Below are 27,820 nucleotides of genomic sequence, written 5' to 3'. Positions count from 1 at the left end.
CACACAGAGACACAGACACGGGGCTGCGCCCAACGGCTTTATTAGCACCCGCGGTGCAGCCCTGGGTCCGGATCTGGGTCTGGTTCTGTGTCCGGGTCTGGCTCCGTGTCCGGGTCTGGCTCCGTGTCCGGGTCCGGCTCCGTGTCTGGGTCCGGGTCCGGCTCCGTGTCCAGGTCTGGGTCCGTGTCTGTGTCCGGGTCTGGCTCCGTGTCCGTGTCCATGTCCGGGTCTGGCTCCGTGTCCGGGTCTTGGCCGTTGCTGCCCTCCTCGACTGCAGGGCTGCACGGAGACCCAGAGGGTCGCCTCAGCCCCCCAGGTAATCACCTCATGTCCCCCCTCCAAGGGAACCGCCTCAGCCCTGGGGACCACCTCAGCCCTGGGGAATCGTCCCCCACCTTGAGGGCATCAGCTCAGCCCTTAGGAATTTCCTCCCCACCCCTGGAAGATCACCTCGGCCCTGGGGATCAGGTGATCTGCCCAAGGGAATCTCCCTGCCCTCCCCAGGGAATCACCGCAGCCCAGGGGATCCCCTCAACCTGGAGAATCTTCCAACCCTGCAGAAGTCGCCCCAGCCCGTGCCTCCCTGGTGATCATCTCCACCCTTCTGGGGAGCACCATGGCCCCATCCCACAGCCCGTCCCCCCCAGGGATCCTGCTCACCCCTCTGTGCCAGGGGGCTGCTGGCCCTGCCAGTGGAGGCCCAGGCAGATGGCCGTGGCGAGGACAAGCAGGAGGAGGCAGATGCCCAGCACCAGCGGGTTCTCCAGCAGCCACTGAGGGGAGAGGCCTGGCAGGAGGCAGCCCAGTGGGCAGTGGGCAGGGGGCACGGACCCCCCGCCCTCCCCACCCTGCCAGGGACCCCCACGCCTGTCCCCCCTCGGCTGGGGGTACTAACCACGGTCCACCACCTGGAGCCTGCTGTGAACGCTTCCCCCAAAGCGGGACCCCTTCTCTAGGCAGTCGGGGGGCTTCCAGCCGGCGTGGCAGTGGCAATGCCCCCTGTTGTTGCACACCTGAAAAGCCCGGGGGGGTGTTAAAAGACCGGCCATGGGTTCATGCAAGGGACCCGCCACCCAGACCGGTGTTGTGCCGCTGCCGCTGGCCGGGCGGGCGCCGCGGGGGCTGCACGCCCTTCGCCGCTCTGGCAATTCAGGGACCGTGTCAGGCACGAAACACACCGCGAGCACAGGCTCTGGTAGCCTTGAGACATCAAACGAGTCAAACGTCACCCTCCCGCAAAACCCACGCGCGTCTCCGCCTGACCAGCAGAGAAGAGGGCGGCTCGCCCCGGCCGTCAGCACCCAGGGCCAGGCGGGGGGCCGGGGAGCCAGGGACCCCTCCAAGCATCACACTGCAGTGCTCCCACTCCCTACAGCCACACAACACTTTCTAGCTCCACTGGCTCCAACTGCCCTCAATTCCATGTTCCTTCAATTTTGCTTCCGATTTCCCCCCCCTCCATAAACCAAACGACCAAATTCTCTATTTTAGTGAACAAAATTTGCCATATTTTGATATTGCTTTAGGACCCAGAGTTTTAAATGGTTTTACTCCCTGTGTTAGCCAACAGGGTCATGATTTTGTAGTCAGCCTGAAATGGGTCTTTGACCAATTCCCGTACAAGCCACAGCAAATCCTCATGCCAAAGCCACTCACCCTCGGCAGCAGCCCCCGTGCCCTCCAGTGACTTACGCCGTGGCCGTGGCACTGCACTGCGCTGTCACAGCCATATCCCAGGACTGAAAGCGGGTGACAAGTGTTGTTTATACACACCTAGGAAAAACCACAACAATTCCTGCTCCGCATTGCCTTACCATCGCAGCGCTCAGCCTTTCGGTCTTATGTTCCAAAAGAGAGTGAAAATACACTGCTTCTAAAAAAACAACAGTGCTTTTAAAAAGCTACAGTTACTGTCTTGGGGTTGGGTTACGTCTACATACGCTTACACCATGCCAAACCTTTCACGTAATGTTTGCATATTTTACAGGGTTTGTAAATATCAAGTACACTTACGCTGCAAAGGAGCAAGTATTTCTAAAACCTTGTTAATATTTACAGTTTATATCTGGCATTTTAGATAATTATAAAATGTTTTCTCACCTTTCCAGAACCACACTTTGTACCTGGCGGAACCAGAAGAGGATCCAGCCTTGCTGATACCTTCAGATAATCCAAAGACACACATAAGTGCTCACGCACTTGGACGTAAAGAACAGCAGCATCATCTGATGGAAATGGCATGCTGTACGGGTACGTGCAGATTAACTTTCCACATCTGAGATCCCTGTAAAATCAATTTGCATAGGATGTATATCTCACACACACATATATATGTGTGCTACCTGATGAACTAGCAACATTAAACAGCGCAACACAAATCTGGGGCACTGCATGGTAAGAAAAAATAAGCAGGACTGGGAAGTTCAAGAGATGATCTGCACAAAAGGAGACATCACACTACCAACAAGGAGAATACACACTTAACTCTATATATTGCTCCACAAATCTTACTGTCAACTGGAGTCTGGACACTTCCCTTGACTGTAAAGTTCCAATTAAAATACACATTTTTAGCAGAGCAAGTGCCTTTTCCTAGAGCATACCTCCAAGCGCAGGGCTTATAGCCTTGTCTGGGCTGGAACCCACAGTGTCCGAATCTGTCCCGCTGACTATTGAGTTCCTCGTAACAAGCTATAGGAGCATTTTTTGAACCTACAAGTTTAGCAATAATATTTATTATAATTTAAAGGAACACAGAGGGAGATATTACAGTATCTATTAACTTCTGAATTTTTCATCCTGTTCACAGCAAAACACAGATGCTGTCCACTAATTAGAGAAAAGATACCTGTCTCTGAACTGCCAAACCCCCAGCAGTCCTGAACCCCAGAAGTTAGCAGGGGATTAGCAAATAGTAGGTTGGTTCACTGATTAAGTTTGCTCACAGATCACAATTTACTTTTTTTGTTGTTTTCATCGTTATCTCTGAAGAACTGGGAGCACAACACGCTACTGAAGTGTATATTAACTAGAGTCAAAACTGAGCTTGAAATGCTTTCCTACAGCTGTGTCCTTCCCTCCTGGGGTGCTCTGCTTCACAGCTCTGCCCCCCTTGGGGTACTGCACCCACCCTTCTCAGGCACCGCGGTCACTGCTGTCCCTCCTGCCTCCTGCACAAGGAGAAGCCAGGCCACAAGGCACAAATCTTGCACAGAGTGCTATGCCCCATCGCTCATGTCAGATATGTGCAAGTGCAGTCCCAAACCCCCCTCCTGCTTCAACAGGTGCTTGGAATTGGGTTTGGGCTCACAGGGGAAGTACCAGAAACAAGTTACCAACGAACCACAAACCCTCATTCCCACCAAAACCAAGCTAAAAAGGCATGATGAGACTGACCTGAGATCGGGGCATTAAAGAGCAAAGACACAAACTGAGCATCATTACTACTTGTGGCCACCTCCTGCACCCGGGCAGTCCCCGCAGCACCAGTGCAACCACAGCAGCCTCTGTTACCTCTCCCGTAGAGCTGCTGGCACTGCAGGTCCGGAGACTGGCAGCGTCCCTTGTAGCAGTAGCCGGTGCCATGCTCACAGTCATGCCCATCCTGCACGTACAGGTTGGGGGGGCAGGACGCAGAGGACCCATTGCAGAACTCGGCCAGGTCACACTGCGCATCGGCGGCAGGGCGGCATTGTGAGTTCTTCTGCTTGAACTGGCAGAGGAGGCAGAAAGGACTCTTCTCTCCATCCTTATGTGCCCATCGGTGGGGTCCCCCATCAGGCCCCTCCCGACGCTGTCCTGACTGCATCCCCAGTCCCTTGGGGCCACCTCTGAGGCAGTCGGGTCCCCACATGCATGTTCCACTCTCCAAAATAGTCTTCCCCCAGTAATATTCCTCCCAGAAGTTTCAGGGAGCTGAGCTGAAAGCCTTACCTTGGGAACCTCTCTGCACAGCAGGAGTTTGTCTCCATCTGACAGCATGGGAACATACTATTTCTCCAAAACCAAACAATGATCTTGTGATAATTGTGAAAATGTTCTTTACCTGACATTCATGACAACATAATCCAGAGGTACATTGCACTCCCGGCTTAAACCGACATGTTTTAGTACAGCATTTATCCTTCAAGCATGCCTGGGGACACAACACAAAACCACATTATTCTACTTTTTTGTTCCCCCAGAAGTTTTTACTGTAAGAGGTTCTGCTCTCCCATCATTTCCCCAAAAAGCTACACTTGGGCAATATCTATCAGAAGAAAGTGGGCAAAGCTGCTGTCAGATGAATGCCATCATAGAAAAATGATCTAAAAATACATCATCCTTCTTGGGCTGGTCTCTACCTCAGCTGTGCCCTTCGTCTCAAGGGTTCATTATTCTAAACGTACAAACAGTACAAATGTGCACACTTGGCCACAATTCCCTCAGCATGCACCTTCGCTGCCCCGCAGTCGCACTGCTCGCCAGGCTCCACAACGCCGTTGCCGCAGACGGCCGCTCTCCGGTACGACAGTCCAGTCAAGTGAGGTCCACTGAAAAGGCACGCACCTCCATCGTGCTTCAGGAAGGTTTCAAAGTCTCTGATGCTGCAGTTGCTAAAGGCTTTTGCCCCACTGAAGTGTCTAAAATAAATCAATTATCCACACTGGGGTTTGTTAACGCATCTACTGCCATGCAGCCTCTCAAAATCTCTGCAATTCAAGAACTTGCTCAGTTGCTGGCACAAGGTGCAACGATCCCCTGTGTGCCTTTAGTTCACTTGTCAAACCCAACTTTACAATGCATTATTAATAGAAACTGAGAAGCCTTCAGAAATATCTTGCTTTGGGAGAGAAAATGTCTCTTTTTTTCAAATTAAGCACTGAATCACTAATGACTATTTTTTTCCTTCTTAAAAGAATAAAAGCAGATATTTCTGACTTGTATTTTCTGCAACAGAATGACATTTGTCAAGGACACCCTGCGACCACCCCCACCATGCAACTGTGGCACAGCGCATACTCGGCCAGGGTGCAGGAGACACACGGCTGCATGTGCCGCATGGCGCTGGCTGTGGCACTGACCTGGCAGCTGCCAGGGACCCCGCTCTCCCCCAGCACGTCCTGCCCACCCGCCTCTGCTGCCCCCGGGCGGGACGTGGACGCCACCAACTCACAGCGCCTCTGGGCTCATGAGGCAGACGTGCCCAGGGCAGTGGCACTCTCGGGGGTCGTCGTAGCCGATGCCCAGGCTGTGTCCCAGCAGCTGTGCCAGGAGGATGGAGAAGGACTCCAGTGTCACAGCCGCTTGGTACTAGAGGGATGAGAGAGCGGGGCTGCGGCGGCTCTGCTTTGCCTGCCGAGACCCTGGCAGGTCCCAGCTCCGGTTGTGTCCCACCCGCCTGTCCCTGCCGCCCATGGGCGAGCTCCAGCTTCACGGACACGTGTGCTGGTGGGGCCTGGGTGGCACCGTACCACGGCCACTGCGCCAGCAGCATCTCTCTGACACGCCTTTCCCAGAGCCGTCATGCCCACAAATGCTGCTCGGTCCCTGTACCTGGAACACACACAAAGTCACCAGCCATCCAGCCCGGGATGCCCCATGGCTGCAGGTAAGCGGGCGATCCCGGGTCTGTACAGCCTGAGTCCCCCTGGGTGCCCCCGGGTGCTCCGCTGCCCCCGTGCCCCCTGCCAGCCCCAGGGGAGCTGCTGGCAGGGTCTGCAGCTGCCAGGTGGGGACGGGGCTGCAGCCGAGCCCTGGCCGGGGCAGCAGCAGAGCCCCTCCTCAGCCACGGGCTGCTGGGACCAGCAGCACACTCGTGCGTGCTGCATCGCCACTGAAATGCCAGCTGGAAGGTATGTCTTGAAAGAAATAATTTCCTAATTCCTTAATATTATGAAATACATAAGAAATATGTTTCTTTTAAAAAACTGTTTTTCATGGGAACTTTATAGTTCAAACTGCATTGGCTTAACTGATTTCTACCCTGTAACCTTTACTGAATAAGGAAACCTTTGTCTTACACTAGTAGATAAGCTACATCATACAACTGCAGAGTGAGATACAACTGTTGCCACCGTGAAAATCGTTGTAGAAGGTCATCTGCTTCCCCTGCTGTCGATATTTTATTCTCCTCTGTCCACAGCTCCAGGGAGGACAGCACAACAGTAACATTAAGAGGATTAAACATCTGAAAGCATAACAGAGGAAACGCCTGCTCACATAGCTTCCTTTCTGAGCAGAACGGCAGCTCTAGACACCTCCTGCCAGGCCATGCCCAGCCATCACAGCTGCAGCATCATGAGCCAAGAACTGGAATTTTTTGCATAACCTCCTCCTAAAACCAAGAGCAGCTAGGATATAGGTGGCCATTACTAACATCTACCCCACCATCATTCTTACTACAATACTAACAAGACTTTTAAACTTACATTGTTGACTAAATTGAAGACCTGGATTATCTTCTGTGTTGCAGTATTCGTGTCTGAACCCATGTAGTTGTACTGAAAAACAACCCAAGAGGACACAAGTGGACAAGGAATTTGCCAGGATGAAGCAGAACAAAGCTGAAATGCTGAAATGATTGCCAACATCCAATCGTGTAAATTCAACTATCAATTTTCATTCTTTCTTTCTTACAATGTCTGTAGTACATATAACTTTTCAAAAGGGAAAACAAATACAGATAAAAGCTGGGAAATGGCACCATTTCTACGCTCATAGAAGTCAGGCAAACACAAGGAGAAGATGAATGGTGTGGACTTACCAAAGCCTTGTCCAGAACTACGTACACTTTGAAGTATTTGGGAAGGAGTGCTGCAGCTGACAGTGGCTGAAAAGGAAAATGGTCTCCAAGGCTACTTATTTCTACATTCTATAGTCACCTTACTCCTGAGGTTTGCTAGACTACTCAAGGTTCCATTCAAAAGTAATGTTACAATGCTGTCTTTAAATTAGCATAAGATAAGGAACGCATGCCAACTTTGCCATTTCTGACTTTTTTCAAAGCCATTCTACCATGGTAACGCCTCTCATTAGGCACTAGATGAGTAACAGCCCATGCGACACCCCACCACAAGCACTGCCACTCCTGAACACCCTCCCCCATCAGTCTGTCCAGACAACACCAGCCAAAGCTTCTTGTGGGATTGGAGCCCTCCCCTCCTTGCATGACGGGGACATCAGCCCCACCGCGAGAGCAGACATCCACTCACTTCATTGTCTCCACGTGCTTTGTTCAACATCTCCTCTGCGGTCAGCCCACCTGGCCCTGTCTTGGGGTGGCTGCTGGAAAGGAGGGACCCTGCCATCTTCTCGCCACTCACGCGATACACAAAGTGCTCGAACGCAGGAGAATAACCCAGGGGCTCGATCCCGTAGCTGATGTTCTCAAACTGCAGCAAGCCCCTGCCAGGTGACGGCACCAGCCGTTTGCAGCCACACCGGGGAGGCTGCCCCAGTCCCGGTGCCTTTAGGCGAGGCTGCTGGGGCACCCCTGGGCTCCCCTGCAGCAAAGGCCCAGCAGCACCCATGGGCACTGATGGGCAGGGCAGCGTGGGGAGGTGGCGGTTCGTTACCTGAGCCCTGAGCAGGTGCTGAGGGTCACTGCTGAGGTGGGGAAGCCATCAATGTACCCCTGGTAGTGGCAGCCTCCCTATGGCACAACAGAGGACAAGGCGCCCCTTCCGTGGCTGCGAGGGCAATTCCCTCACCCGCCACCAAACAGCTGAATGCACATACTGGGCAGAAGCTCTACGCTGCAACACTTATGGAACAAAAACCCCAAAGCAATCCAAGGTTACCTTGACATGGGTTGAATCAGAGCGCAAAGATCCCTTCTCATTGTATGTGTAAATCCTGAAATCACCAGGTAAAAAGACACTACAAAAGAAAGGTGTAAAGTGAAGGACTTAAATCTCTCTTACACAGTTTCTCAAGCCTATTCCAGGTCCTGCAGCCTGTGCTGTTGCACTGGCAGATCCAGAACCCGCTGGCATCAGGGCTCACAGGCACAAACATCCCTCAAACCCCCCTCCAGCCTTCTGCCACCCCTCGGCACACACGCACGCATCTCTCCTGTGGGCTTTGGGATATGCCTGCAGCAGGGCATGGTGCTGGAAAGAGCCAGAGGGAGCAGCAGCAGCACAAATGCCTGCAGGCAGGGATCACCGCACAGCCTGGCACTGTCCTGTGGGGGGGCAGAGCCCCCAGCCCAGCAGCTGCCAGGGAACAGGATGGCAGGCGTCAAACAAGGCAAGACTGGGGCCAACTTACTGCTGCTGCAGGTGAATGGTGTATGGTCTGCCCTCTATCCTGAGGATGTAGGACACCATGTCCTTGCGCATACGGAAGAGCAGAGAAAGGGAGAATTAGGAACACTGACTCCGGAAAAGCATGCTCCGAGGGCAACTACAAACGCTGAGGCCAGCGCACGAGCTCAGTGCCTCAAGGAGCCGGCACAGCCTTTGCTGCGCTGGCAGCAGTGGTATGGTGCCTCCGTTACAGCTGCTAACACATCTGCCCCCTCCGCGCAGCTGAAGCCCGTGCCCCTCCGCCCCGCCCCCCCCCCCCCCAAGACCCCTGCCTCAACGTGCCTGCTGAGGCCCCGCAGCGCCCGTCTCCTTCCACAGCAGCCGCCGCAGGGCTGTGACCTGGGCCAGCGCCTGCCAGCCCGGGGAGAGACCCCCGCGGGGTGCCGAGCCGGGCCCCAGCCCAGCCGGGCGGCGGGGGGCGCCCAGCCCAGCCCCCCGCAGCAACAGCAGCAACAGCAGCACCCAGCGCGTCGCCATCTGCCCCGGCAACGGCCCCGCCCACCGGCAACGGCCCCGCCCACCGGCAACGGCCCCGCCCGCCCCGGAAAGCAGAGGCAGAGGAGAGCGCCTTGTACAAAACCGGCGTCTTTATTGCTCGTTTGTTTCTTACAAAGGGGGTCGGTAACAGCCCTTTGGTCAGGCCCCGAGAGCATGGCAGCGACCGACGAGCAGAGGTTTCACCGCGTGTGGGGACGGACATCGCCCCCCGCTTTCTCCAGAGCGACTCGGGGGACAGGGATATGCGTACACTTTAAAAAAGAAAGTCAGTAGTCATCTGCAATATTCAACACATGTAAAATCTGAGCTATTTCCTTTCCATAGGATCGCTTCTAAAAACCGCACGTTCACTGCCCTACACCACCACCCTGCAAATACTGCTAACGTGCATGCCGGAAGTATAAAAACTTTATCTATTAAAAGGCACCATTTTCATCATAGTTTTAGTTCACACATACAGCTTCAAATACAATTCCGTACGTCTCTCAGAGGTGATTCCTGTTGCCTGGATTCCCTCGTCCCCATGGTCCGGAGCAGACCCACCAGAGAGGCTCCCGCACCACCTGCCTCATTGTGCCGCAAAGCCCATTGCTACAGCCAGCCCAAACTGAGTAAACACAACAAACGTCAGGAAGCGATTATCTTGGAACAAACAGAAGACCCCCACAAATACATCTGGTGATACTCTAGGAGACATTTTACGTATTTTAATAGTGTTATAAATCTTAGTCTAAGTTTATGGGAAACCACAGGAGTTCAAGTATTTTATTACTGCAAATGCAAACACTATATATATATATATATATTTATATATGTATATACAGAGGAAAAAATTTTTTTTTGGCAATATTATGGGGGATTTTACAGATAGAGTTTGTGCTCTGTGGCTAGCACAAAGTGAAAAAGCCAAGCACTCTTTTCAGTACTTATTTCACTTTTAGCAAGTTGGTGCAACAGATTTCTATTTGTGACCACCAGCGTCCAGTTTCTACCCGCAGCCAGACAGCATCACACTAACGGAGCTCCCCTCCTCGGCCAGCACACCACACACTGCCGTTCAGAAGCAGGTTTCAGATATTGTTGTCAGTGGTGTAGAAACAGATGGCAGTCCCACCTAATGCAAGTTAGCCTGTTTAAGCATCCTGACTGACACTAAAAAGGTTTGAGGATTGGGTGAAAGGGCTGCATTAGTCAACAAATTCCTGTTTAAAGTGCTCAAAGAAGCTCAGGTGACTTAGGCAGACACATTTTTCACATCTCAGTTTTCTGCAGTGACTGCTACTGAGTCTTTAGACCCAAATTAAAACATAAGAGCACCCTGTTTTTTAAAACCAAAGTATGGCTGCGTCTTTTCGTACCTTTGCTTTCATTGCCTATTCCTGGTATTAGTGGAAATTAGTGCAGGATTCACATTTAGCAACTCACAATTACTAATTTAAAATCATTAAACTTGGTGCTTGTATAGCACAGCTTAGTGTCAGTCAGCATGAAAGTAAGAATTTAAGTGCATTATTACACATCAATAAACATATATACATGCATAAACATGTTTACAATATATTTATCTTCCTCTGAAGTAGTACACTGATACCTTATTTCACTTGTGCCATTAATGTGTAAATGGGTAACGTTTTCCAGTCCATGCGAAATTATTTCAAATTAATTGGCTGGATTTCCTTGTTTTGAAAACAGTATGGGTTGCTTCCATTCTTCACTGTACGTTTAAGAAAGACGACAACAAATCAGACAATTTTGTTATTAGGGCTCATCGCAGAAATGGGGAAACTAAAAGCAACTCCCAAGTGCTGTACTTTAAAGATTATTTAGCTGCAGGCTGCTCCACTTCCAGCTGGACAGCCTGCTGCAGTTTACAAAGCCACAACACTCAGACAGATCTAAGAATGGGTTAGATGTTTTCAGTTCCTGTAGCTTTGGTAGAGGTATTTAGTTTAAAGTTTTACATTCCTTGTTTCAATATCTCATTTGCCTTATCACAGGCTGCAGAAGGAAGGCTTTCCGGGATTACCTTGGGCCACTCAATGCAAGAAAGGTAACTGCAATTTCAGCTCTGTCTCAGTGAACGGGTCAGGTCACGTGAAGGCCCCGAAGAAGCCAAAAGCTACTTGGGAGGCAAAGGTGCCGGTCGAGAAGGAAAATACTGTCCCTGAGGTAATTTCTGCTGTGGTGGAGGAGGTCCCTGAGGTACACATTTCTGTTGCGGAGGTGGCGGCCTACAAGAGGACATCGAAGCCGTTGTCAGCCCAGGTGATGACATCCAGAACGTACATCCCTCTCCCCCTTGCCTGGCACCAGCACCCCGGTGACTCCCCCCGGCCAGCTATGCCACTTTGTGCCATCTCAGCTTCCACACTGAAGACTCATTTCAAACATGCCATGGTCAGACTCTGTTTTCCATTGCCTGGAACCCTCAGGGAACCCCAGTTCATTAACACACCACTTTTCCCCAGACAAAGACCCCCACAAGTTTCCCACCAACGCAAGCTATTGTAAAGCTCTCCCTCTCAGTACCTTGCACTTTCCGGATGCGCAGTTTACGGCATAGGCATCATATCTTAGAAATACAATTTAAAAGCAAAACAAAAAAAGGAAAACTTTCTGTTCAAAGTTGATGAGAAATGATCCTGTACTTGAAAATAATGTTCATGAATCAGCAAAATGACAGATTTTTGAGTAATTTCTTTTTAACCTGCTTATTTTGAGAGGCATGTTATTCGCCTCTATGCAGGGCTAATATGGCTCTGCAAAAGCATTCCAAAACTTCTTAATCAAAATGTAGTCATGACAGTGTATAAAATGAATGCTACGGGCAATAGCACTTTAGTTCCGCAGTGTGAAGGAGAAACTTTTTTCAACAAAAGGTCAGTCCTGCTTGCACATAATACGTGATGAAATACCCTAATGCCTACAGAGATGAAGGCAATGACCATAAATATACCTCAGTGCAACTGCCAATAGTTATTTGCAATAACTCAACTGACCTTGTCGGCAGCTTCTGCGTCTGTGGTGGCCGGTATTGCGGAGATGGGTAGTAAGACTGGTGGTAAGCCTGCTGAGAATGCTGGTTACCTGGGTAAGATGGAACAGGAAAGGTATTCGGTTCCATATCCTGCGAAGAAAACGTTAACAAGAACGTTCACAAATTTGCATATAGGGAACGGAAATATTTGTTTCGTTAGTTAACTGACATTTAAGACCACTTGCAAACAAACTGGAAATGTCCGAGTTGCTCTTTCCTTCTGAGAAACTCAGCAGAAAGAAACAGCAGCAGTCTGGAAAGTACTATTATTTCGGAAAAAACAGAAAGGCTGATCACAAGTGTTTGATTTGCTCGGCAAGTGTGCTTTGGCTAGTTAGGGCACTCAGACAGGTAACTGGTCTGAAAAGGAGTGGGGCTAGGGAGCTGGCAAGGATTGCTTCCCTCCTCAGGTGGGGCAGGGGGTTCCAGTGTATGATAAAGGGGGTAGCAGAGCAGGTAAACTGCTTGTCAAGCCAAGCACAACTCATAAAAAGCTTAAACAGCAGGAAACTGAGGAGTTCGCACACACCCACCTCGGGAAATAGTTATTCTCTTTGCCTTAGCAAAGAGAAAACTCAGTTTGCAGAAATAGAAGAATAAAGTCACTCTGAAGCTTTTATTAGGGCAAAAGCCTGCCTTTATCTGTTGCTTTAGAGTAACAGACGACAAATAAAGTGATGAAAAGCAGATCATTCCTACCATGGGTGCACCTCTTGGAGCATAAGGCATGCCATGTGAAAAGCCTCTGTGGTGGTAGTCTCTTGGTTCGGTTTCTGTCCTAGGAGGTGGTGACTGAAGGGACCTGAAATGCAGTTGATAAGGACCGTGTGAGCACATAACCTTGACAGAATGGCTATGCAGGCTACAAATCCAAGCACTTTGAACCTGCTAGATGCCTTTGTACTAGCTTAGCCCATATTAAATGTCAGGAATATAATATTTGCCACAAATCTAATAAACAACATAACCATTTCTCTGTTTTGGACTCTGACAGCTTCATTTTGCCACTTTATACCAAAGATGGGTCCTAAAAATATAAAACCAATCACCAATGCACGATGACAAACACAGTAAGAAGAAAGTTCTCTGCTCCCTCAATTTAAGGTGAATTTACCTCTTCTGTCATTGCCTAGGAAAAGCTACATGTGTCATTTGATGCAGGGGCCTTCGCCTGACATCTTAGGACTGGAGCATGCCTCCCTACTTTGGCATTGGCTTGCATAAATAAATGCCTATGGACTACTTCCAAAGGGCAGAGGAGAAGGTACTAAGGAAAATGTACTTACGAATGGCAGCGTGACATTAATCTTCGACAGCACCGCTTCAGCCTGTCTCTTTTTGCAAATGCCACAGCAGCAGCTATAAGGAGTGGGAGGACCAGGAAAAAAAATACCAGCAGCCCATTTCTCAATGAGGTGTCTTTGATGGGAACAAAACAATGGAGAAGGAAAAAAAAAAGTATTATATGGCATTACCACCACCTGACTCACTGTAGTGGTGCATATTTTGTAGGACTGGTTCTACAACTATTTTCCATTTTCCATAGAAGAAAAAACTGAAGAATCTAGTAAGACTGAAAGATATATACCCAAAGATACTCTTTTCTGATTATCTTTTCATAGGATTGTCTGGTCAAAGAACTGTAGGTGCTGTGACACCCTGGGCTGTAAGGCTATAACAGCATATTGAATATCTAGATGTAATTTTTTTTCCACTACATTACTGTGAACATCTTATGAGCTCAACTGAATGAGAGGAAAACAGAGCTTCTGGATGCTGCGGGCATTTCGAGCGAGCGGGAGTCAGATACGAATACTCACGGAGTTCAAGATCTGATCCGTTTATTGTACAAACCAGGTAAACTTTTATAAGGCATTCTATAAACGTGCGATAATGTGATTGGCTATCTTACAAGCGTATAATAATATGATTGGTTAACAATTGTTTACTGGGAAGATTTCTGTTTCTGCTTGTTCTGGCACGTAGGTTCCTTTCTGCGGTCTCCTAGTTCTTCTTATTGCGTCCTGTCGGCCTTGGTTTTGTGCAAACATCTGCAATTTGCTCCTTTTTCTTCATCCCACTGTTCTGGCCGTGACCTCGTCTTATTTCTTCAGTATTTTTCCACTTGCTTCAGAGTTCAGTATAATTATTCAATACAGCAAGAGCCCCAACATCTGTACTTCCCCATTTCTTTGTCACATACCTCTCTTCTATGCCCTTAGTTCTTTGGGGCAGGGACTACCTTTGTATTTACTACCAAATGAAGCATGCTGTCTGCACTCAAATAATAAATATTAATAAAACAGTGACTGGTCAACACACCTTGCTCTAGCTCGCCTGGGCCAAGTGTTAGTCCTGACTGTGCCGAGAGGGAAATGCATCTACCCGCAGATACCAGAACAGGGCAGCTACTCATCCCTGCCACCACTGCTAGAAGCAGCATGGCCTTATGGACATAAAAATTCACATCTATGGATTTGAACCCACATCCTCAGCCAAATTCCGTGGCTTATTTCGATCTAAGAATGGAAGTTGTCAAGGTGGCGCAGCAACTTGTGCCCAGTTGCCTTACAACTACTTACCATTGTAAGGATGTCCGCCGTCCAGACTTCCTCCATAGCCTTTAGTGTCACAGAAAGGAGGGGCCCAGCCTGCTTCACAGTGACAGTTCCTGTTGTTATTGCACACCTGTATTTAAACAACACAAACACCACCATAAGGTTTACTTAGTAACTTAAGTTCCCATATATTTAAAAGCAGCATGTGGTAGCCATGACCATCTATTCCGCCCCTTCTGCGTCACTCAGCCTGAAGAACTTTAACCAGTAACTCTCACATCAATTCTAAATAGTCCTTGGCCAGGCATCTCAAGATTTCACATGACTGAGCAAGCAGCACAGCATTGTTCAGGATGAGCTTCCAAAGATTAGCTATCCCATCCGCTTAAAGACTGTGGCTTTTTTTTTATTATTATTATTATTTTTTGAGCAGGGGAGTTTCAAATTACATTAGTAATACTGGAACTGGGAATTCTTCTTGCCTGGCAAAAAAATATCATCTTAAGAGCTTTCATCAAAGATTATTTTTGATAATGTTATAGGCTCTCTTGTCCAGAGACATTTTTATAGAGTTTTACAGTTAAATAAAGAAAAATTAAGTTACTATCCACCACTTTAAAACTTGCTCAACTTACATAACCTTGGTCCAATTTTTGCTGAATGTTAGAGGCACTTTTCTCATTAACAGTACCAAAAAGCAGCTTTTTATAGCAAAACCCATTCTCAAGAACCCCTCAGAATTTTTTCAATCACTGCATCTAGCATCATGATTACTTTATTCCACATTAGTTACAGCCTTAAACAGAGAAGGGCAGAAGACTTCCTAAGTACAAAAAAAGACTAGTATATAGACACTGTTGATTAAGCACAATTACAGCATACCTAGCTCAATCTGGGACCTTCCAAAAAAACCGAGTCTGTTTATATATTTGCATGGCCACTGGCTCTAAGAATCCAGTGCTCTCGTAACAAAGATGTCTGCAGACCTCACTTAGAAATACAGCCCGTTATAGCAGAACTCATAGACGTAGCCTTCATTTTAAGTGGACTATCAGCAGGAGTGGAGGCTCTCACTCTGCTTACCCCATGTCCGTGACACTGCCTCTCCACATCACAGTCATAGTTCAGAACAGAAGCGCTCACACACTGGAAGTGCCTGCAGACCTAGAGGAACAGAGATGTGCACAAAGGAAGCAAGATGGCATTCCTCTGACCTACCCCTCCTTCCCCATCCCGCGTTCCCCCAGCTGCCAGCTCCATGGCACACGGCTCCGCAGCCACTCTGCGCTCACTGACCGCAAAGCGAGTCTCATACTCTTATGCCATAAACCCCAACACTACAGAAACACGTCTGTTCTACAAAAGGCTTCTCAGTATGGGGTCTGAACTGTCACTGGAAGTCTTTTGTCTCTAGCCTGCATGTAAAGGAATAGCAATTAAATTGTGCACAATAAGGATAAGTGGAATGCACATTCCTCTGCCGGGGCTAAGCTTCTAGGCTTTCTTGTTTAGTTGGATTTTAATTGAAAGTTGTCTTAAAGGCATTTGTGTGTGCCTGGCTCTTCCTGCTCATTGAGAGAGCAAAGATTCTGGCTCTCAGCAAACTTAATTTCTTGTGCTTCATCTGTAAATGAAAGGCTTGTTGCATTTTTTTATGCACACGCAGTGCAGTACTAGGCCGTGTGGGGAACCAATGGACTCGCTCAGTTTGGCATTAACTACAGACATCAAAAAATTAATGGCCATAAATATTCATGAAACAGTGTGGCTGAAAATTTTATTCACATGAAACCCCCAAATTATTGCTTTAAGAAATCACTTCCTAATTGTTAATTACCTTTCCGGTACCACATTTGGTACCTTCATTCACCATCCCTGGGTCCGTGACATCAGAGCCTAGCTGGAAATCTACACCCCAGCATGTGGTGCTTCCAATGGGAGTTCGGATAATAGCAGGCTTAATTCCAAAAACAGGCATCGTTTTCACATTTTCACATTGCAGCTTCCCACACATGGCATTCCTACAACATCAGCATATGAATACTGTAGTGACACTTGAATTTACTCTGAGAAAAGTGTGCCATGCATTTGACACGATCTTTTCTTTCTACTGGAAGACACTACTTGAAAATAAAACTGAGGCAGTTTGCCAAACAACACCGAGCTGAGCCTCATTTCAGGGCTGCAAGAGTACAGATTTATCCCTTCTTTCTGTAAGCTGTTGGGACCTTTACATTAAAGAACACATGAAAGTTTGCTACTCATTTTCCTGTACACAAACACCTTAGGATAAGATCATCAATGATGGGAGACGTGGAACACCCTCTCCTTGCCATGGCCTCATGTCTGAATGCGTGACACACAGATCCCCTGAGCCCACAGAACACTGCATGCACAGGAAACTGTGGCATGAGTCCGAAAGCTTCAAACCCAGCTACGGAAGAACTGTCTGAAGATTCAAACTCATTTCAACTATTATGTGCAAGACTTCAAGCCAGGCAATCTAACCCAAAAGTCAACAGAACTTAGAAACGTGTGAGCATGGAGGCTTTAAGCGCTAAGAACAGCCTCGGAAATTAGGATAAAACACATCTTTTCTAATCTGTCTCACTGGGGTTTCAGAATGATGCATACATGCCAGTAAGGTTAGATTATGGGATGACATGTTTCTCCCCAGTGCACCTGCTAGAACACCCCAAACTAATACTAGAGCACCTGAGTAAAGTTTCTCGATGATACATTTAGGAACCTTGTGATGCATGGGCTCAACTCACCAGCTGGAACATTTCTTGTAGTCATGGCCATGGAAACCACAGTTGCCAAATCTGTCACCCTTGGAATTCACTTCAGTAAAACAAATGCTGGGGGCTGCTTTGGCTTCTGCAAACAACAGCCCACCCCCCAGACAAAGGAACCAAGTTAAATAGGGACAGAAACACCTCGTATCTTCCATGCAGCACAGACAGCTTAAGAATGCAATCAAAACAATGAAGAGCTGAAAATGTCAGCACTACAAGGTTCCAAGTTTAAAAAGAAAGAGAGAAAAGCAGTCCCTTAACACTGAGGCAATTGTACTGTTTGATATTTCTTCATGGCTTCTTTACAGTCCTATAAACTGGAAGCCCCACTGTAACAGGAATGATCAGTACAACAAAATTACTGCTTGAATCGCCAGCAGAGCATTAACCGTAACAAAGGAAGAACATGTGAAGGCTAAGCCATTAATACCACAATTCCAACTCCTTTGCCAAAGCCAGCTGGTCTTTGTTATAGGAAAAGTAGTAAATATATTATAAATAAACTTAGCGTATTCTTTTAGCTACATCTCCTAGAAAAATTGTAACGCTGTGCTCTTCCTTACTTGGGCCAAAGATATCCTGACACTGTGCATCATAGTACTGGCAAACGCCGTTGTAACAGTAGGCTTCGTCATTGTGGCATGGGTGACCATTCTGAACGGTGAAGTCCGGCTGGCAGAACTGGGACGTGCCGTTGCAGTACTCTGGAAGGTCACACTCATTGTTACTTGCCCGACACTCAGTTCCTCCAGGAAGGAGCTAAAGGGAGAGAAGAGGGGGGGAAATTGCATCAGAAAACAGAAGCCTTAGAGCAGAGATGAACCCTGCACCCAACCCACAATATGCCCCAAAAAAGGGCATTGACCTGAAGCACTCAGTGCATGCTGTGTACATGCACAACTCCCTCTCACAGACGCACTGGCCAGGCCAACGCTCTCCTTTTTTCAGCCACTGAAGAACACTTCTAAATAATACATTTGAGTCCCTTACCTGGCAGTTTTTACAGCAGTCACCATAAGCACATTCAGCACCATAGCGGAGTTTGCAAGTACCTGGTTCACAGCAAGGATCACTTTCACACTCCTGAAAACAGAAGTGCCGTGAATGTCAAGAAATTGCACCCTCCACCGTGCACAGTCCTCTCTCCACCAAGGGGCATGCAAGACTACCCTGGCAGCATTTGTAAAATATACAAGCTACTAACCTTTGGTGAGCCACAGTCACAATCCTCCCCAGCATCTACCAGCTTGTTCCCGCAGTATGGGACGCTATAGGTTTCATCAGGCTTGGGAACGTTGAGCAGGCAGCTTCCACCTTTGTTGAGAGTCAACTTCTCAAAGTCTTCAGCACTGCAGCTGCTGAAGTTCCTCGATCCTCTGCAACAGAGAGCTTGAGCTTATCTTTACACTAAGCCAACCCACAAGCATTCCCTCAGTTTGCAGAACAATGGTAACGCTTGTTTTCCCCATGAGCTGCAAGTGTGACATGACTCTCTGCAAGAGCACTTTGAAGATGAAAGCAATCATCCACAAAAACAAAGCGCATGGGTAGGGTCCTTTGACCCTCAGACAATGCCTTCCCTTCTGTCAGTTACTCACGATGCTCCAGAGCTCATAATGCAACTGCTTGCTCCACAGTGACAGACACGTTCATCGTCATGGTTCATCCCCAGGTTATGGCCCAGTTCATGAGCCATAATTGAAGCAAACATCTGTATACTGATTCTTCCAAACTGCACAAGAGCAAACCAGAAGAAAATTAGCAGACAGCTTATATTGAGACAGTCAGTGTTTACTATGTGCCAATAAGACATTTCTGTCATTCTGTCTCTACTTTAAAAGGATTCTCAGACCAACTGTGCCTGCTTTCTAACCAGTGTGTGTCATCTGCTTAGTAATAACAGCCCTTGGATAAACATATTTGGGACACTACTGAACCGCCTCTACTTTCCAGTGCAGCTGCAACATTAACACAAAAGACTGAGTTCTCCACACCAGCCCAAATCTCTTAAAACATGCAAACGCTGATTCCAGTACTTCTGTCCAAGAAAACAAGATTGCTAGGATTGCCAGTTATCTGAGATCAGCAATTCAGTTCATTAACACTCCGCAATTTCACATAAAAAGGGCAGTCAACTAGCACCGCTCGAGGAGTCGGGTGTTGGTTTTGCAGGTCAAGCAGACACCAGAGGACAAATCTGAGAACTACATACTTCTAAGGCAGAGGTGCTTCAAATGTCAGCAGAGAAATCCTGTCCCTTTTTCATGAGTGCTGCACACATGAAGGGAAGCTGAGCAGAGGACGCAGAAGACCACAGAAAAGTTGTGATCCGGATATCATGGAAGTGCCAGAAACAGTTGGAGACCACATAAAAGCTCCCACTAAGCCACTTCAGCTTTGTTATTACAGATTCCACACTTCCAGGAAGACTTCTGGAGTGCAAAACTCTTATCTTGATCGCATTCACACTTATCACTAAAGATATCTCACCACATTAATGCCTCCTGCGTGGCTCTTGGAGCACACTGTTCCAACATAGGCCATTCCAGCTGTGCCACCAAACCCCTTCTTCCTACGGGGAATTCATGGGGAGAAAAAGGAAAGACAATCAACTAGACACACAACACTGCCAACAGTACAGCCCATCCGTACAGCTACTCAATACACCACTTCTGCTTCTGGGGCATAAAATACTGCTTTTCCAGCTTTCCAATCCTAACAAAGCAGCACTGCTAGGAATGCTACTATTGACTGTGGGTATGAATGTACCAGTTCGGCTTTATCTTTCTGTTCATGGTTCTTTATTCTTAAAGACAAGGGTTTGCAGAGAAAGTCAGCCTCTTCCACATCTTCCCTCTAAATATAAATAATTTAAATGGCTGTTAGCTGCCCTTCTACTGTTGTCAAACTCCATAGATTTCTTTCCTTGTCAACTTCCTTCTCGTTACTCTCTTATTTTGTTTCTACACAGTTCTTAAAGCTTAAGTGCAACAGCACGACACACCACTTTTTCTTCAGATACAAGAATTTTTTAAAAGAACATTTTTTCAGCCATTTCATCCTCATCACCTGAGCGGTGCTGTTCTGCCTTGGAGAAGAGGCTCCCACAGCTCCTGTGGGAAGGGGAGCTGCTACTTTGCCCAAGGGCAGGCTGGGCTGCTGCCCCAGGCAGAGCACACTCTCGCTGCTGCCCTTTCGCTGCTTTGGGCAGTGACTTCCTAAGGGCTGCGCTATCTGCGGGAGCGGGAAGTGCACAGGGGCACGCGTCCTGGAAGTGGGGCAGAGATGACAACTCAGGAAGCTCTGAGCTAGCTTAAGGCAGTAGGGATGGACAGATTAACGTCACATGTCAAAGCTCAAAGCACGTAGCTAGCTTCTGGATACCAACTGCAGAAACAACTTTTTCTCCGTTAAAATGCAATACTCTGCACCAGGTTTATGCTCATTTTCAAGTGGAAAAATCCCTAGATTACAAGTCTAACCAGTGTGCAACCTGACAAAGGATTATCTGAACAGAAGCTTTATACAATAGAACATGGAACAGTACAGGACATGTGGGACAAGAAAAAAAAAATTATTTAGCAATATACCTGTCAGAGAGGACACTGAATTCAACGACCACAGAAACCTTAAAAATGCTTAAATTGACTTGGACTGTTTTCACAAGTACATAAACCACAGCAGATTGCACTGGATTCTCTGCTGAAATACGCTGGCTACTTTTGATACCACAGTACGGCTGAGCAGAGAGTAATAGAATGAGCTTCTTAAAAGTCAAAGGGAAGAGACTGCAACTCACAGAACAAACTGGGCACTGTCATGTCTCCGGCGTAAAACAAGATTCTTCTCTCGCCACTGTACAAAATTTGCCAGCACATCACCAGCACCTCCGTCTGTGCTAATTATGTTTTCATACTTCCAAATCTCCAGACCAACCAGCACAATGCGGATGTTCAACATGATGTACATCTGGGAAAGAAAAGAAAAAAGAAAAAAAAAAAGAAATATTTCTGAAGACCTTCAGATAAGATCAAGTGGTCTAGTATTATATATCTTATTGCAAGAATCTACTTTTTCTGTTTGGGTTTGTTAGTTTTTTAAACGTTAGCACACAATTCAAATCACCCAAAATGCATTTTCGCTGTGATTTAAATCTTCATTAGCTAAAGGATCAATGCTTAAATGCCACACAAGCAATATTGTAAGAAAACTGAGAACAGATATAAAAAAAAGAGTCTCAAATCTAACAAATAGTGTCATCTGAAATAGTCAAGTTGAAAAACATGCCTTTTCTCTAACCTTTACATAAACACAAGAATTGCAGTAACTGCAACAGCCTGTCTTGTCACTCACTGTACGTAGCACAGGTTGGAAGAGTTCCCTAAATTAATTCTCAAGTATTATGATTGCAGATGAATGTAGAGGTGGAAAAGCCTTCACAGCAATGCATTCACCAAAGCCCTCTGTCAATAAATACTGCCACCGCTTTGCAGCCCCCGCTACTCTGGCACTCCTTCAGCACAACGCTCAGGTACGACTCTTCAACATCACAACTGAGGGAACAGGTTTAGCTCCTGGCTTGATAAAAAAACCCCTTTATTTCATTCTCACTAAAGCGGTAACAGAAGAGACGCCAAGGTAGAGGTTTACAAAAGTAAACAGCTGCAGGGCTGCTGCACACAATGTCATTCCACTTACACACTCAGCGTAGCTTTAACTTACACTGTCAAGGAAGTTTGCCAGTTGCACCATGTGTTCTCTTACTTCTGTTTCACTCTTCCCAAAATCTTCAAACTGCAAGACAAAGAAACTAGTCATTGAAGGGAAGACAAAGACAAGAGCTAGAAAAAGGAACACAACATTTTAAGACTAGCAACATGAAAAACATTCTTGCCTGGCTCCAAAGCTCCTGTCAAGGTGATGCTAATCAAGACAGCAGCACCTTCACTGCCATTGTACAACATCTCAATATTCAAAAACAGTACAGCAAAGACAGTTTTTGCCAAGTGTTTTCTTTACATTTGTCTGCCAGTTTACTCTTTTCCTGAAGAGTACTGCATACAACACATTTGTTCTGTTTTAGGTTAGCATATTTGCGTAACCTTGGCTGAATTGTCAGTGTCTTTCAACAGCCCATTTGGGAGTAAGGAAAACTGAGGGCTTTCCAAGCCACCTCCTGGGGAGAAGGAAGGGAAAGCAACACACAGTCCCTACCTTTTCTTTATCCACAACTATGAACAGCTCCACATATCTTGTTTGATGTAGGACTGCTCTCTTTCTCTGTGAAAAAAAGTTTTAGATTACACTTGAATTAATAAAATTGAAGTAAACAAAACAAAATCATGTCAATGTCGTATTTCACTTGCTACAACTGGTGGTTTGAGAAACACACCCAAAGCACACTGTGCCAAGACAGCAACAAGCCAAAACCAAGAAGTGTGATCCAATGCAATGACAATTCTATACGTGTTCTACACTAAAATTTAGCTGCACAAAGATTTCCTGTGTTTCAAAAGCAAAAGACCTCTTTACTTTTCACAAAGGTTTCTTTGGGAAGACAGAATACACTCCTATAAAGGAGCAGAAAGACACTAACTAACAAACAAACATCAACAACCTTGAAATGAAATTCAGTGTTTCTCATACCACTGCTTTTACTGCAATCTTGTTCCTGTATAGCCAGTCTTCAAACAACAAGGGGGGACACCTTCACACCAAACTGTTATTCTGACGTTTAGGAGCATGGAACAAACAACACAATATTCTCCTGGCTTCTGATGCAATACTTTGCTAATGAGCCCCTCCAATAAGGGTTGTGCTCCTACCCCTACCAGCCCCAAAATCTCTGCCCATGAATAATCTAATTAGCCACTTAGCCCTCACAGAAAAAATTGGGTTGAAGGGACCTTAAAAAATCATCTAGCTACAGGCTGTAGCTAGACGTTGCCACACGCAGGGACACTCTCCGCTTCCAAGGATGGGGCATCCACAGCTGCTCTGGGCAACTTGTTCCAGTGTCTCACCACCCTCGCAGTGAAGGGAGAGCTCCTCTTCTGCTACAAGCAGAAGCAAACTGCAACTGCTTTGTTGAAGCAACTGAGTTTTTCAGCAGCACACAAAGCCCTCTGAATCAGAAACCTTTAGGTATGTGCTAAGCTCCAGGAAATCTGATAAGCAGCTTCGATATTCTTAGCTGAACACTTACAAGACCCATTATAGGGGACTGTGGAGAAAACAGTGGAGTACTTACCCGCAGCAGCTGAGTCATACTGGGATGGTGATTTTCCTCTGTATGTTCTCTTTCATGGTCTTCAGTGGTTACTCCGCACATTGTGGGCTCCTTCTTCACATTATCCAATCGATATAGAATGTGTTTAGAGCCAGAAGAGGAATCCATGGGCTCAATCCCATAGGTGATGTTCCCTATTGTCACCAAACCTCTAAAATATGGTAGTGTGTGAGAAATTCTTGCATTAAGCACAGAGGATAGTTACCCAGCTTTTTTTACAGTAAAACAAACAGTTATTCTTTGATAATTAAAGGCATGTCTCTAGCTCAGTCCTTGCAAAACAGCATGCCGCATTTCAAGCGTGAAAGCAGCCTTTCACTGGACAGGGCTTTCAGAAATACAGTAAATTAAACTTTTTTGGAAGAGTTTGCAATGCCCCAGAAATTAAATCACAAGTCTTAAGCAGAAATGCTTTAATTCAAATACACTATTGCCACTCTCGTGTCAGACATGGCCCTAAAAAAATAATAATAATAAAAAAAAAATCAATGTCCCAAAATAACTTACTGTACACTGATAACAAACTGCATTAATCAACTTATTTAATGGTATTTCAAGGATCTGTTAACTATGTGAATAAAAGACACCACAGAAAGACTGCACAAAGGCATACACTATTGCAGCTTGGCCCCGGACAATGAATCCCCACCTGGCTGAACAGTAGTTAAAAGCAGAGCAAGAATTTTGTTTCAGGTTCACTGAGCCATGAGACTCACGTGACAGCTAGGACACAAAAGATGAGTTGTGCTACCTGAGCCCCAAGCAAGTGCTGACAGCAACCACAGAATCCAGGGTCCCCTCCACATATCCCTGATAATGGCAGTGATCCTGTGCAGGAAAACAAGAGTGCATTACACACATACTCCATGCACATCTGCACACCCAGCCCGATCTCTCATCATGTAATTGCTATGCCTGCCACTGACCGGCAGTAGTTACAACTTGAGAAACATTAATATGCTTTAGGTTAAATTTACCACATGCCTTTTAACTACAGTCTGTAGGTTCTAACACACTTGTAGCTCTACCACAATATAACAGCATTTCTTTTGCTAACATGCACCTAAAAATTTCCTCACCTGTCTTAATACCACAAGGACTTAGATATAGGAAGCTAATCAAGATGCCAGGGGTACAGGACTCCAGCTGCATCCCTACTTCCCTATCCTGTAAAGCAAATGTTCTTCACAACTCCACGGCACCAGCAGCTCATTAGAGATTTCAGTTTCAGATCCCAATCGCCCACTCAGCCATTCTACCTGAAGCCGAATTCAGAGCTGGCGCTGCCAACAAGCTATAAATACCAGGCAAGCAGGGCTCAGAAGCATATCTAGCAACTGGATTTCTTAACTTGACCGTAAGCCATCCTGCTCTAAGTTCTGTCCTCCACCCTGCCTCAAATATTTCAAGGCCAGCCCCTCCCTACAGATTTGGGCCAAATCACCAGTCTTCTAGCAAACAGCCCTGCAGAATGTTTGACTTGTACGTAACCTCTCTCCAGCAAGAAGAGGGCCAGCACCTGCTATTCTTGCCAACAGGCGCTTGCTGAACTTTTTGGTTGCACAGTACGTCCCCTCATCAGCCCTGATGAGACTGAATACTTCCATTTTGTCCTCCGTAAATACCTATTTTGGAAACTAGACAAGGGGATAGTATGGGGCAAATACGCTCCATTTCCTCTGGTAAGTGCATTTTTGAACATTATTATAGGGGTCAGGTAGAAACAACAGCCTGTTGTTTCAGCAATGAATGCAGAAAGCACTGAAGGCATGTGTTAATCCTTCAGGGCCACTGTGACTTTCATGACATCATACATAAAAAGCATTTTTCCTCTTAGTCAATCACTTTTACCTAGGAAGTAAATACTCCATTGACTAAGGTGCTCTATTTCAAAAAGCAAGATCCTATGAATCATGTATGACCAACACTTCCTTTTCAAAAGAACAATACTGATACATTAGAAGAGTGATGCCCTTAGAAATACTCTCATGGTTTTTGTATTGCACAAGCTGCTTTTTATTCTTATGTCACTGAAGCAATTACATTTTCAAAGGCAACCTATCAGGCAGCCTGCTTGTGCATAAAAAGAGGGCTGCAAATGTGTTCTTAGTGGAGTAACTCCATTGCTACACAGATAACATCCCTGTCAAAGGTCCTCCAGTTTTTATCTCATTCATCCCTTCTAGTAGTCCAGAAATTTGGGAACTAACTGATAGCCTGTCAACCCTCAAAAAATTCTTAAAAGTCACTAACAGACAGCTTCACACAACTGAAAAGATGGGTCAGCAGCTGACCATTCATTTGACTTCAATCTGGAAGACTGTTGTGCGTAAATGTAAAAGCTGCACACTCAGTCACTAGACCACCCCAGCCCTGCTCCGTGCGCTCTGGTCCCCCTCAGAAGCAAGGTCTGTGTCTGGAGGCGACACCAACACTGCACCGTGCTGTAGGACAAGGACAGCACCACTCTCAGATAACGATATACCTGACAGCTAAGAAAAGCATTTCCTTTTTAGAGAAGAGTAGCTTTCAGTTAGACAGCAATCACCTCCGTTTTAGAAAACAGGCATCTATTACCAGCTGCAGGCTAGATCCTCATCCAAAAATCAAGGATTCTCTCCACAAAGAGCACAGCACGTGAACAGGGTTAGAAGGTGGCCCAGCAAAAAATACAACTATCACTTTGTAATACGTGACTCCCTCACTCTGTAGATGCTTAGCGTTCGTGTCACCTTCAGGAAGCGTATAAAAAGAAAAAAATCCTACCTGGACATCTGGATATTCAGATTGCAACTTTCCCTCCTTATTATAGGTGTAAACGGTGAAATCTTTGGGCAGCAGTTCTCTGTAAGGAAAGGGGAGAAGGAATACAGAGAAATTTCATGAAATGACTATGATACTGTAGCAGGGCAGTAGGATGATCCTAATCAAAAGTGTCACAAATACATAAATTGCAATTAAATAAGGAAATATTCAGAAGGAAAATCCTTCAAAATTAAAAAAGGAAATTGTGCATTTCCACAGCAAAAGCAAAGATACCAAAATGGCGGAACATTAATGAATGAAATCAGATCAACCACCTCACCCCAGATAAGTAAAACAAGCATCAAAACCCATTAAATTGTGCTAAAAGCTTGCTTCCGTGCAAAAAAAATTTAAAAAATAATTAAAATCATAGCACTTAGTCTGCTGCATATGACTTCTCTTTGCCAGTTTTGGAAGGAAGTGCATTGCAGAAGTCTCCCACGATTAAGACTGCTGACCCATACTGGTAAATCCACTGATGCAGTGTAGCTGAATTCCCATGTTTCTGAGGGTCAGGGGCTTGGCAAGTGGCAGCTAGAGATCCCCAGATCCTCAGAGGCTTGTACATTTAAATAATTATCTCTTTTGCCTATTATGAGGGCAGCTGTAAGAACCCATAGCCTTATAAACCTGCTGCTGCTACAAGTAGCCCTTTAGAAAACGAACTCAAGACAGCCAACATCCATACTGTCTGTGAATTACGGGTGTTAAGGCACTGGATATAAATAAAGTCAGTTTCCTGGTTTATTAGTATTCTTGTGCTATGAGAAGGGGAAAAAAACCCACCCTGAAACAATAAACAAAACCCAGAAGAAAGCAAAAATATTTACTTGAAATACAGTTCAGTTTGTTTATTTTTAGATGTGAATGGACAGAGTCATTTCAACCATTCCCCAAACCCCATTTGAGCAAACTACTGCTTCCTTTACTGAAAGGGGATCACCAGGGTTGCAGGAGTTCAACAAAATTTCTGGCTGACAGCCAAGACTGTGTGACTCAATCCACTCTCACTGCCTTTCTCTGCCGGTTTCACAGCGCTAGCACGGAACTGTACTTCTCATAGAGAACCTCAAGAGTAGAGTCCACACGCTACCTGCCAGCTTGGTGTTCAGACAAAACAGATGGAATTTAATAAGCTGAAGAAATTCATCACTCACTTGTTCTTCTCTAGATGAATCGTGTATTCTTTTCCTTCTATTTCAATAGCATATGACACCTTGTCCTGAATAGAAAAAAAAAGTTGCATTTTACTCATATTAATGAATAAAACATTCTCTGAAATCAACAGAAGTTTGGCAGAAAAGAGCCTCTACAAACTCCATTACTGCTACAACTCTAGCATTCAAAGCACTACTGTCACCTTCCATAGCTCAGGACTAGTCTGTACTGTTAGCATTTTTAGATACAACAGGAGTCACTGGAGATGCAGACGATACCAATGAAATTTTAACCACCCACCAGGGGGATGCAGAACTCTGTCAATCTGAGCTGCCTCTCCTGTCACACTTCTTGCTGGCACCCCAACACTGGCCAGGGGAGCGGGT

The 27,820-nt window shown here is 46.3% G+C and overlaps 2 protein-coding genes across 2 annotated transcripts in view; both read right to left on the bottom strand.

The window, feature by feature from the left end:
• Positions 1-24: 24 nt before the first annotated feature.
• On the bottom strand, positions 25-8,500 carry LOC130160540 (disintegrin and metalloproteinase domain-containing protein 32-like). Its single transcript, XM_056363144.1, has 18 exons — positions 8,254-8,500; positions 7,782-7,860; positions 7,557-7,633; positions 7,194-7,386; positions 6,746-6,811; positions 6,411-6,482; positions 6,003-6,169; positions 5,454-5,535; positions 5,156-5,292; positions 4,436-4,622; positions 4,046-4,135; positions 3,514-3,712; positions 2,604-2,712; positions 2,101-2,284; positions 1,693-1,773; positions 896-1,013; positions 661-787; positions 25-279 (listed from the first exon to the last, which is right to left on the bottom strand). The coding sequence occupies exons 1-18, from the start codon at positions 8,322-8,324 to the stop codon at positions 42-44; spliced, it is 2,277 nt and encodes a 758-aa protein (XP_056219119.1). The 5' UTR covers positions 8,325-8,500; the 3' UTR covers positions 25-41.
• A 360-nt stretch (positions 8,501-8,860) lies between these two features.
• The window catches only part of LOC130160456 (disintegrin and metalloproteinase domain-containing protein 9-like), a 30,168-nt gene continuing 11,208 nt past the window's right edge, over positions 8,861-27,820 (bottom strand). The window contains exons 3-22 of the mRNA XM_056362919.1: positions 27,434-27,498; positions 26,238-26,316; positions 24,223-24,299; positions 23,433-23,622; positions 22,397-22,462; positions 21,905-21,976; positions 20,982-21,151; positions 19,673-19,754; positions 18,781-18,914; positions 18,387-18,558; positions 18,173-18,265; positions 17,746-17,941; positions 17,159-17,264; positions 16,222-16,405; positions 15,468-15,548; positions 14,409-14,514; positions 13,113-13,245; positions 12,526-12,628; positions 11,789-11,916; positions 8,861-11,020 (exon numbers count right to left, since the gene is read on the bottom strand). Coding sequence (XP_056218894.1) covers positions 10,909-11,020; positions 11,789-11,916; positions 12,526-12,628; positions 13,113-13,245; positions 14,409-14,514; positions 15,468-15,548; positions 16,222-16,405; positions 17,159-17,264; positions 17,746-17,941; positions 18,173-18,265; positions 18,387-18,558; positions 18,781-18,914; positions 19,673-19,754; positions 20,982-21,151; positions 21,905-21,976; positions 22,397-22,462; positions 23,433-23,622; positions 24,223-24,299; positions 26,238-26,316; positions 27,434-27,498 — 2,349 coding nt within the window. The 3' untranslated portion in view covers positions 8,861-10,908. The remainder of the gene's footprint in view (positions 11,021-11,788; positions 11,917-12,525; positions 12,629-13,112; positions 13,246-14,408; positions 14,515-15,467; positions 15,549-16,221; positions 16,406-17,158; positions 17,265-17,745; positions 17,942-18,172; positions 18,266-18,386; positions 18,559-18,780; positions 18,915-19,672; positions 19,755-20,981; positions 21,152-21,904; positions 21,977-22,396; positions 22,463-23,432; positions 23,623-24,222; positions 24,300-26,237; positions 26,317-27,433; positions 27,499-27,820) is intronic.

This window comes from Falco biarmicus, chromosome 18 (assembly GCF_023638135.1).
Source record: "Falco biarmicus isolate bFalBia1 chromosome 18, bFalBia1.pri, whole genome shotgun sequence".
NCBI lineage: Eukaryota > Metazoa > Chordata > Aves > Falconiformes > Falconidae > Falco > Falco biarmicus.
The sequence above is the reverse complement of the archived record's forward strand: the minus strand, read 5'-3'. Positions and strand labels throughout refer to the sequence as shown.

Coding starts and splice junctions, on each gene's coding strand:
- LOC130160540 (XM_056363144.1), bottom strand. CDS start 8,324: ATGCGCAAGGACATGGTGTCCTACATCCTCAGGATAGAGGGCAGACCA. Junction 2,713..3,513: donor CCAGCAGCTCTACGGGAGAG/GTAACAGAGGCT, acceptor CTAAACTTGTAG/GTTCAAAAAATGCTCCTATA. Junction 2,285..2,603: donor TATAAGCCCTGCGCTTGGAG/GTATGCTCTAGG, acceptor TTGATTTTACAG/GGATCTCAGATGTGGAAAGT.